Here is an 11975-nt window from a genome sequence, read left to right as displayed (position 1 = left end):
ATACATACATATATATGTATATATATATAGTTATGTTTAGATTTCCTGACTAGCTTTATTCTGCTCTGCCATAGGCCGAAGCAGATTCTTTATTAACCAATGGTAATAAAACATATCCCCCCCAAAATAAAAATAAATAAAACATATTCCCAGCATACAGAGGGGAATCCCACATAATCTCCCTTTTCTGCGTAAATAAAAAGGAAGGTTTTAACTTTAACATAGTAAAATTACATATAACAAAACAGGTATCAAGCAATAATTATAGTTACAATATTTCTTTGTGAGTCTAAAGTTTCATGTCTAATTTTTCTTTTATTATAACTAAGGAAAACTCTATCTTCAACTCCATCAAAGACCCCAGAACAATATAATATCTAAGTAAACAGGAAGTGTACTGTAGCAATTTCCAAAGTTCTAGAAATGACAGAGACATCTTACTGCTTGGACAGTCACCCAAAGTTCTTTTTTTATAGGCTCATAGCATCTGGCAGATTTTTCCATGAAGCAAGAAATTTGAAAGATTGTTTCACTGATATTGCCAGTTTGTCAGACACTTTCTTCTGTGTTCTGCTTAATGTCTGGCAGATTCTTTCATGAAGCAGGAGCCCTGAAGGACTGTCTAACCTTTTTTAGGCCAGTTCAGCAATCATTTTTCTGTGGGTCCTACATGTCCAGTTTATACAGCATATTCTCAAGCAGTTCAGGCAAGAGCAGTTTCTTGCCAGTGTTGTCACATTGAAGGCAAATTCCATGACTTTCTTCAATGCCCATCAACCTCTCTGAAGAAAATGGTACAGCCAGAAGCAAACATGTCTCACTGTTGAGAAAAGTCTTAAGTTCTTAAAACATTTTAAATGCCGTATTCTGTAGGTCTTTGAAGTATTAAAGATTATCTAACTGAAATATATCTCTGTATATCTAGAAAATCTAACTAACATGACTAAAAGTTTGATTATTATAGATGACTATTAATCTGTATTTCTTATTTATACATTACAATTTAAAAAGAGCTGTACAAAAAATAAATAAAAAATAAAAAGAGCTGTACAAACACAATACCTTAAACAAGAACAGATATACATATACATAGTATGATAAATTGACCTTAAATTTGTACTAATGCAAAGTATTCATCTTTATATCATATCTCCCCCACCTTGTTAGAAAGAGATTAACTGTGACCATTTAACCACTTATAATCAACCCCCTTTAAATGACAACACACATTTATAAGCAATCATTTTGAGAATTTGGGCATTTTTTTCTCCAAACTGCTTCCTGCTATTTGTTGGGTGAAGTATTTTTAGGGTTCATGAAGACTTTTTGGGGGCTCTTGTTCCATCAAACCACGATAGCCCAGAAGGAATTCCCAGGTTCTCATCTTCTGTGGAAACAAAAGAGAACCTCTTTTCTAAATCAAAGAATCCTTAAACCCAAATTTTGAAGTAAAGATACTTGTAAAATATATATGTTGGCTTAGCTTAGCAGCCCGTACAATGAAATGTCTCTGTGTACTTAGCTCCTTCACATAAGAAAATTCAAAGAAAGCACAATAATATACATAACCCAGACTCTTTGTATATTTTCCATCTTTACATGTCCTTTTTTACTCTATTACTTTTAATTGTTAATTTTTTTAATCTCTGGCTGTCTATACTCACATTACTTTTACTGTTTTATAACTGTCTATACTCTTTTCCCTCCCTCTCAAGTCTATGTACATTTTTAAACACACTGTGTCTCATTTAGAGGTCTGTCCAATTGTGTATCTTAAATACTTTTCTGACAAAAAGCACCTTTTTAAAAAAAAATACTAAGCAAGCATGGCTAAGACCAACTCCATGGCTCTGTCTGTTGGCTCCACCCCATCCATCATGGTGGAGGTATGTTCACTGCCTACTCTGCTAACCATGCTCACTGCCCCAGCTCCAGGAAGACAGCAGGTATTTAAGCAATTTGTAACACACTGCTCACAAACCCCATTTAAGTTCTCTATAGCAGGAACTCTCAAAAGAGCCAGAGCCATGTGCTCCATGTGCTGTCAGCAAAAACCATGCAGTTTTTGCTGCTAATGTATCAGGAAGCCTTTTCTTAAAGGAGCCACACCTCTGCTTGTAGCCAGCCTATCTAAAAAAAAAAAATGCAGCTACCACGAAGCTCCAATTGACTCCTGTTTTTTTTGGGTCTAAACGCCTTTTTTAAACTTTCTTAGGTTTTATGTGGAATTTTTTGCCCCACATTGGTGCCATTTGTAAGTGGAGACTACTTGTTTATTCCAGCTACCCAGACCCAAATAATCACACAGAAACTATACTAATTACAGTCCTGTTTAGCCTATTAGCTCAGGCTTCTTATTAACTAACTCTTACATCTTAAATTAACCCATTTCTATTAATCAATATATCACCATGAGGTTTGGCCTACCAGTAAGTTTCCAGTGTCTATCTCCTTCAGCAGCTACATGGCATCTCCTTGACTCCACCTAGTTTCTCTATATATCTCTGTTCGGATTTCCTTTCTAGCTTTATTCTGCTCTGCCATAGGCCGAAGCAGCTTCTTTTTAAACTAATGTTGAAGGAGCTGCGGGCTGTGTTCCTGCTGCCCGGCTCCCAGCCGCCTGGCTAGCTTATGCCCTGAAATAACAACACACAAATTGTATTCATTTAAACACTGCTTGGCCCATTAGTTCTAGCCTCAACAGATTGATATATGACACTCCCACATCAAACTAATGGTAATAAAACATATTCCCAGGATACAGAGGGGAATCCCACATCAGAAAGATGTATATTAATTCCTGTCTTTTTTGTACTTTCCTAATTCTTATTTGCTTATTCACTCTTCTAGTATATAATCTTTCCTGTGGCCTCATGGTTGTAATCTTTTTCTTCAGTGTATGGGATTCCTTAAGACTTCTGTAATGCCGTCTTAGCAGTTGTAAATTACTTTGTGTTTATCATGGAAAGTTTTTCTTTATCCTGTAAGTTTAACTTGTGCTGGATATAATACAGATTAGTGATTATTGTCTTTTAGAACTTGAAATGTGTCATTCCATGTCATTGTGACTTTTGCAATTTCTGTCGTAAAATCTATTACTCTAATGGGTTTGTCTTTATATGTGCTTTGGTACTTTACTCTTAGAGCTTTCAGTATTCTTTCTTTGTTCTGTATACTTAATATTAACTATAATATAATATAGAAAGTTTTCTTTTCTGGTCTTGTCTGTTTGGCATTCTAAATGCCTCCTGTATCTACATGATCATTTCTTTCTCTAAACTTGGCACATTTTTTGGCTTGATGTATTTAATACATTTTTGGTTCTTTTTTGAAACAGGGTATCACTATGTAGCCCTGACTGTCTTGTAACTCATTTTATAGATTAGGCTGACATCAGGCTCAGAGGTCTGCTTGCCTTTGCCTCCTGAGTGCTGGGATTAAAAGTGTACATTTTTGACGATGAGATTGAAGCCAAACACTACAGAAGTGCTCAGTGAGGAATAGGAAATGTCAAAAGTGCACAAGACACATATAAATAAAAGGCCTAGGAACATACCTGAACAATTTAAAATGTAAGCAACAAAATAGTGATAGTATTCCATTATAAACCAGCAAAAGCCTAAGTATCCATAAAGATATACTAATATTAATAACTGAATAAAGGGCTGGAAAGATGACAAAGTGCTTGCTATACAAGCCTGATAACGTGTTCAATACCTGTAACATATCTAAAGGTAGAAGAAGAAAACCAATTCCAGAGAGTTGTTCTCTGACTGCCACACATGTGCTGTAAAATGAATGCATACACATGTGCATACACACCAATAAATAAACAAATGAAAAAAGCAAGGAATAATGAACTGTCTTCTTTGGAGAAGGATTACAATTGATGACCGTAAAAGTAATAAGGAAAATAAATCAAAGTTATCATCAAAACAGTACAGCATCATTTCTAGAAGCATTTGAAGGATGCTGAAGAAGTCAGTGGTCATTTAAGGAGAAGCAGGCTATTTGCATGATCTTTAACTTGGTTTTTTCTGAGACAGGGTCTCATTTTAGGATTGCAACCATTAACAATTCTACCCGGTGATAGTTGTATAGTCTTGAACTGTTTCTCAAAGTATTTATTAATTAAAAAAAGGAAAAATAAAATGGAAAGAGCCAGCACTAACCTAACTATATGCTTTACATGACTTTTACTAGATTTTACTTAGTGTCAAGGTCACAAGGGACAGATTTAAGAAACCACTATTGATTGGAAGTCATTAAGGAGGCATGGCAGGAATGACAGAATATTGGAAAGTATAAAAGACAGTTAGTGGTAGTCAGACATGGTTGCATGTGCTTGTAATCCCAACTCCTGAGAGATATAGGCATGTGAAGTCCATAGTTAGCTCAATTAGTTGATTGAGTTCTTAACTTTAACAAGTGTACTGTGGTTATGTTCAAATGGTAACATTAGGCAAGACTAAATTAAAGGTATTGGGGGACTCTGTGGTGTTTTTTTTGTAATTTCTGTCTAATTCTGAAGTTATTTCAAAATAAAATATTTTAAAATTAATTTTAAATATTTTTAAATTACCAATGGGATGTGTACAGTTATGTCTAGGAGTAGATTTTGGAGTGAAATTCCTTGGAATCATCTCTTGGTTTTGTCACTTATCATCTGTAGGATTTTGGGTGAGTTACTTATCGTCTTTTTGTAATTCAGTTTCATCATCTGTAAAATATAAGGATTAAGGAAGATTATGCATTTATTGTATATTCTTTTAGTACCATGTGAGTAAGATTAGAATGTGTGTTTGACATAAAATACCAGCTACTGTTTAGCTTCCATGTGCTAGATTTTATGGGACTCTCCTTTGGGGAAAACTTGAGAAGTGTTTCTAGATTATTTGAGTTCTGTTTCTCAGACTTTCTGATTAAGTGTTGAAGAGACCCCCCCCCCCTTAACTGCTGTGGGACAATGTTCTGTACCCTGTCACTTTTTATATTTTAAATAAACGCTGATTGAACAGTAGCCAAGCAGGAAGTATCGGCAAGGCAGCCAGGCAGGAAGTAGAGGCAGGGCAATGAGAATTATGGGAAGAGGGAAGTTTCAATCTGCAGTTGTCACCAAGACACAGAGGAAGCCAGACACAGTAAACAAGATATGACTGCCTCACCGATAAAGGTATTAAGCCACGTGGCTAACACAGACAAGAATAATGGGCTAATATAAGTTATAATAGTTAATAAGAAGCCTGAGCTACTAGGTCAACCAGTTTATAATTAATGTAGACCTTTGTGTATTTATTTGGGCCTAAACGAATGTTGGATCTGGTGGGACAGAAACCCCAGTCAACACCCAACTTCTCAGAGACCCCAATTTAAGTCACCGTGAATTCCTTAATAGCCAATGTTGAGGTGTGTGTGTGTGTAAAATTTGCTCCTATTGATGGGTTTTTATTTACGGATTATATATCTAGTAAATGTTTAGTGGTTATGATTTTCAAGTTATATCTTGATTATTTTATGCCAGGACTTTGGGATATGGGAACGTGGAGACAAGACCAACCAAGGCATCTCAGAATTGAATGCGAGTTCAGTTGGAATGGCCAAGGTACATTATATTTCTTATTTTTACCAAGTTTAGTCAGTGGAGTCTGGTTTACCTTTGTCACAGATAAAACTTTAGTGTACATGCAGACCTATCACACTGTTCTTTAAACCGCAGACAAAATTCAAATTCCTCCATGAAACTATGAATAAATAGTATCAAAAGCTTTTTGTGAGTTCCAGATTTGATACCATATTGCTTTTGTGGCACGTCTCTGTTTATATATCCTACAAGGACAACAAATTTAAAATGATATTCACTATCTTTGCCGTTGAACAAACTAAGAGAAGCTCTTTGTCCCTGCATAGTCCAGTCCACCAAGCTTGGTATCAGATAGCAAACTCGGAATCCTCCATTCCCTTTTACTCTCCTCTGTCTCCCATATCACTCTCACCTTTCCACTTGACCATGTCTTTTCATTCTACTAGCTCTTATTTTCTCTAGAAACAGTAAGAATTTATAAAATAGGATAACAGGAGTAAGTTCAGACATTATTATGATAAATGTGATTGCTCAATCACTCCTACTAAATGTTTAGGAAAGATGTGAATTGATTTTTAAAAAGAAGTGAATACAATATATGCTGTGTTATTTCATAATGATACTGAAAGTTTAAAACTAAGTTAGGCAAAGTAAAGTGTTCTGCTGAGTTCCATCTGTTGCTCCTTCCTTTTTATTTTGAAATCATTTTAAAGTAAAGTAAAGTTTCAAGAATATCATGGATAAAATCTATGTATCATTCATGCAAGGTTTACTAATATTTGTTTATCTTTCCCTCTTCCTGATTATACACACATACGTATGTACACTTAAATGCCCACACAGGTACACACACTTTTCTGAGCTAATTGAAAATGCACAAACTACAGGCACAGTGAACTACTGCTACTCAACACTTCATTGTGAACTTTCTCATAGTCTTGTAACCATGGTTTGACCAAAATCAAGAACTAAGTGATTATACATAACACAGAACATATTCAGGTTTTAAAATTATCCCAGTGTCATTTATAATTTAAAAATCCTTGCAACACAGTATCCAGACCAGGCTAACAAGTCACATTTTGTTGTAACAGTTTTTAGCTCCACCAGTCTAGCACAATACTTAATAGTCTTGACTTTGCTGACCCTGCGTTTTTGAAAAATACACACTTGTTTTTGTTTGGTTGATTGGCTTAGTTTGGTCTTAGGGTTGGAGTCTTTTGCCTATACACTCTACTATTGGTGTGTACTACCACTTCTAATACTTCACTTTTTGTTTGTTTGCGGTAATATCTCATAGACCAGGATGGCCATAAAGTCAGTATACTGCTAGAGGTAATCTCGAACTGATCCTTCTGCCGTTGCCTTCCAAGAATTACATGTGTGCAACCCCACTCCATGCTTCCCACACAGCTCCATGCCCCTTGACTCTTTGCTACCCAACTCTAAACTGGTTATTCTATGTATTTCAAACCAATACTTTTATTTCGTGTGGTACTTCTTCATGACTCAGGTTATGTGTTTTTAGGAAGACCATCACAAAGGCACTACTATCCATCATCTGTCATCAGAAAATGCATGATATAAATTTGTCCCATTACCATTGATTCTGTCTTTGATCACTAAGGTGTTGCCTAGTAGCTTAATCTACTGTAGTTTTGCTATTCTTTCCCATTCTGTTAATGAGTTTTTGGTGCTTGCTCAACTTCTACTTATCCTTAAGTCTCTCAGTTTAGGTGTTATTTTTACACGGAAACCACCCAGAAATACTTCGTGCTCCCAAGACAAGATCAGGCTGGCCTCATAATTGAGGAAATACAGATAACCAATAAATACTTGAGATAATATCTAACCTTATTGGAAGTTTAAAGCAAGTGAAAGCAGAACATTTAAAATCAAAGTAGAAAATTAAGATATTTTGTATTAAGAAGAGTACTGTCATGTACTGCTAGTATAATTTATATTGGTAAATTATATATACACATATATGTATGTATATTTAACATTGCATCTCAAAACTTTCCATACCCTTTGGCATAGTGATTCTACTTCAAGAAATTAATGCTTAAATATTTCAAAATGAAAACAAATAATTATTTGATAGCTGAACAATAAGCCTGCTATTCTGTGTGCTAGATATTGTTAGAAATACCAACCATGACCTCGAAATATTTGCAATTTGGCAAGAGATATTTATCAAAGTGCTATTTCTACAATAACAAAATGAAAGATATCCTAGGTTTACAGCAATTAGTAAATAACCAAATTTATTTTATTACAATCATATGAGACAATATTATACCAAAATAGTTTCTTTAACAAAGAAAAACTTATATTCTATATTAATTATAAAAAGATACAGCTAATATCAGTGGTACATGCTAATAATCCTATTACTTCAAATGCAGAGGCAGGAGAATCAGAGTTCAAGGTCAGCCTGGACTTTATGTGTATCTGAGACAAGCCTTGGCTACATGAGACTATGTCTTAAAAATATCAAAAAAGTTAAAAATTTTTTCAAGCAAGAAAAAAACTTTTTAAAAGCAAGATACCAAAGGAGAAAACTAATAGAAAACATCAATAACATTAGCAGTAGGCTAATGGATAGCTCCATGGGTAAAAGTGCTTGGTATGCAAGCTTAGCCACCTGAGTTTGATATCAGAACCCATGTAAAAGTAAAGACAACTCATTCTACAAGTCATTTTCTGTCCTTCACACATGCACCATGGCACACACAGACCTGAACTCAAACATACACATCATACACACATGTATGCTCATATAGTATTATTAAAAGAAATATTAATAGACTGATGAGTTGGCTTAGCAGGTAGAGGTGCTTGCCACCAGTCCTGATGACCTACGTTCAATTCCCAGAACCCACATGGTAGAATAAGGAATTCTATGAGCATGCCTCACCAGTGTACACAAAATAAATGTTCTTTCAAAAATTAAAGTATGTTTTACTTTTGTCATCAGAAACACATATAGAAAAGCAAGAAATTAATAATTTCTAAAAATTCTCTTGAGACTGTAATCAGAGACAGCTTTTGTTTTCCAGCCACCCAGACCCAAATAATCACACAGAAACTATATTAATTACAACAAAGTTTGGTCAATGGTTCAGGCATATTCCTAGCTAGCTTTTACATCTTAAACTGACCCATTTCTGTTAATCTATGTGTTGCCATTAGGCTGTGGCTTACCAGTAAGGTTCCAGCATCTTTCTCCTTCAGCAGCTATATGGCGTCTGCCTGACTCTGCCTTCTTTCTCCCTGCATTCAGTTTAGTTTTCCTGCCTAGCTCTATTCTGCCCTGCCATAGGCCAAAGCAGCTTCTTTATTAACCAGTGGTAATAAGACATATTCACAGCATATAGAGGGGAATCCCACATCATGAGACAGAATCTCACAATATAATTCAGGACAGCCTCAAATTTCCAGTCCTTCTGTCTCAGATATGCATATGCCCCCACACTTGGCAATTTTCTTAAAGCATGATTTTACTTATATTTAAAATTAAAAAATCAACCTCTCAAAGTAGAGCCTGGTGATGATGACTAGGATAAAGGGAAGGGGAAAAATTTAAATGATCAAGGTGTTCAAAGATTTAGGTAGACATGAGGAATAACTTTGCAAATCTGTTACTATGGAGAATCACTACAATCTATGAAAACACGGTGTATATTTTAAAAAAAAACATGAAAACTTTTCCTTTGCATTACGAACTAATAGCATTTGTTTAAAAGTTAAATATAGTATCTTTTTAGGACATTTGCCTCTCTATGGTAACTCAGCTATGAGTCAGTGCCTAATAATTCATGTATTATCTTGCAGCCATACAACTTTTAACATGTACTTATTTGTTTCTCATTTTTTTTTGACAGGGTCTGACTATGTCAGTGTTTAGCATTTTTGTTGTTTTTTTGTTTTTATTTTTGAGACAGTTTCTCTGTGTAACAGTCCTGACTTTCTGGAACTCACTCTGTAGACCAGACTGACCTCGAACTCACAGAGATCTGCCTGACTCTGCTTCTCAAGTACTGTAACTAAAGGCATGTGCCACCACTGCTTGGCTGTTTAGCATTTCTTATGTGCTAGTATCTTAGTTGGAGCTTCCCTGCTGAAATAATGATTCCCTATAAATCCATAGACTATGTTCAGATTACTCTTTTAAAGCACACTACTTGACTGGATAGTGATGCGAACTCAATTTTAATTTTCCCTTGGGCAGTATGTGAGACAAAGTAAAATTCATAAGCTCCTAGGAATAAAAATGTTATTTTATTTTCTGTTCCATTAAATATAATCAAAGGCAACATCATGTAACATTGATAAGATACTAAGAAGAAAATAAATCTATCATTCTTGATTTTTCTTTTCTTTTGGTTCTGGGGTTTGAACCCTGGGCATTACACATACTAAATATGTGTTCTGCCACTGACGTTGCCCTTTCTTCCATTGCTTCTTACAGGCAGCCCTGGAAGCACTAGATGAATTAGACTTGTTTGGTGTGAAAGGTGGGCCACAATCAGTTATCCATGTCCTGGCTGATGAAGTACAACACTGCCAGGTAAGGAAATAATGGACCATGGAATCGCAAATTTTATTCTTGCCCAGATTCAGACTTAGCACAGGCTTTAGCTTAAAGAGAGCAGTTCATCACGGTATTATTACCATGTGATCAGAAACATCTTTATCAACCATTCTATACTAAGATAAACCTGATACTAGCACGAGCTATAAGATAGATAATGTTTGTCTTAGTCAATGTGCTGTTCCTGTGAAGAAACACCATGACTACAACAGCTCATAAAAAAAGCATTTAATTGGGGCTTGCTTAAAGTATCAAAAGCTTTAGTCTATTATTAACATGGTGGGAAGCATGGCATCATGCAGGCAGACATGTTGCTGGAAAAGTAACTGAGAGTTCTTTATCTGGATCTATAGGCAAGAGGGAGAGAGATACAGGGACTGATTTGGGCTTCTGAAACCCCAAAATCTACCTCTAATGACACACTTCCTTCAATGGGGCCATACCTCTTAATCCTTTGTAGTAGTACTACTCCCTGCTGACCAATTCAAATATATAAGCCTGTGGGAGCCATTCCTCTCCAAACCACCACATTTCACTCCCTGACTGCCATAAGCTTGTAGCCATAAGATAATTCAACATTGTGTTCAGTCCATCTTTGAACATCTCCATAGTCTATAGTAGTCACAACACTGTTTAAAAGGCCTAAGTCCAAAATCCCTTCTGAGACTGCTGGCAATCTCTTAATTGTAAAAGCAAAATTAAAAAAAAAAAAAAAAAACAGATCGCATGCTTCCAACATACAATGGCACAGAATATACATTATATTCCAAAAGGGAGAAAGGGAATGCAGTGAGGAAATACTGGATTAAAGCAAGACCAAAAACAAGCTGGGCAAACTCCAAACTACATCTCCATGTCTGATGTCAAAATGTTCTTCTGATCTCCAACTCCTTCTAGCTTTGTTGACTGTAACACACTTCTCTCTCTTGGACTGGCTCCACTCACTGTTAGCAATTCTCTTTGGCAGGTTTCCCATAGCTCTGGCATCTCCAACATCTTGGGATCTCCAACACAATCAAGGCTTCACCTTCACCACTTCATGCAATGGCCTCTCTGGGCCTCCATTCAGGGACACCCCTAAACATGTCTGGCCTCCGTGGCTTTCCTTAGCAGTGAAGAGAAATTCCACAACCCCTTTCTTGTATCCCTGGCTCTTAAGCCAGAACCATATAACTGAAGCTGTCAAGTTCTGCTGCTTGCTGGGGCTGGGACATCTCATTCAATTACATCTGCATGAGCTTTCTCTTTTCTGTGGTTTTCTTCACTGCTTAAAAATTTTCTTTAGTTCCTTTTCACAAGTTGGAAACTTAGCTGGGTGGGATCTTGACCTGAGGTCACCACTCTCTTTATTCTATTTAGCATCAGGCTTTTCTTTTAGTTTTTTATCTCCCTTAACACTGAACTAAGTGCCATTACACTTCCTGGTGCCCCCCCTTTTCCCCAAACTGTACATTATGTATTTTTCTTTGCTCAGCTTGCTGATTTTCATTATAGACATGCATAAGAGTGAACACTAATAACCATGAAACAGAATCTATACTAGGCTGTTTTGAAATCTCCTCTGCCAATGCCATTAAACCAGAATTCTTCAATTTATCCTCAGACAAACTTTTTTTTTATTTTTTTTTATTACTTACATACACACATGCACTAAATTTAGGTCTAATGACAAAACAGAAAAAAGATGTAAAACTGGACAATGCACCCAAAAATGCTCAGAAGGTTATTTGGAAGGGGATGATGAGATTACTGCTCCAAATTGAGTAGAAACATCAAGATACCAAGCAGAAGTGTATA

General features: G+C 35.9%; 1 protein-coding gene across 5 annotated transcripts in view; it reads left to right on the top strand.

The window, feature by feature from the left end:
- Phka1 (phosphorylase kinase regulatory subunit alpha 1) overlaps positions 1-11975 on the top strand; it is a 134321-nt gene that overhangs the window by 22046 nt on the left and 100300 nt on the right. For all 5 annotated transcript variants that reach the window (XM_050129895.1, XM_050129894.1, XM_050129893.1 and 2 more), the window contains exons 6-7: positions 5522-5602; positions 10056-10154. In XM_050129895.1, coding sequence (XP_049985852.1) covers positions 5522-5602; positions 10056-10154 — 180 coding nt within the window. The remainder of the gene's footprint in view (positions 1-5521; positions 5603-10055; positions 10155-11975) is intronic.

The sequence above is a fragment of the Alexandromys fortis genome, unplaced genomic scaffold (genome assembly GCF_014885135.2).
Source record: "Alexandromys fortis isolate MF-2015 unplaced genomic scaffold, M_Fortis_MF-2015_v1.1 scaffold_321, whole genome shotgun sequence".
NCBI classification, from domain to species: Eukaryota; Metazoa; Chordata; class Mammalia; order Rodentia; family Cricetidae; genus Alexandromys; species Alexandromys fortis.
Note: the sequence above shows the minus strand (reverse complement) of the source record. Positions and strands in the feature narration are given on the sequence as shown.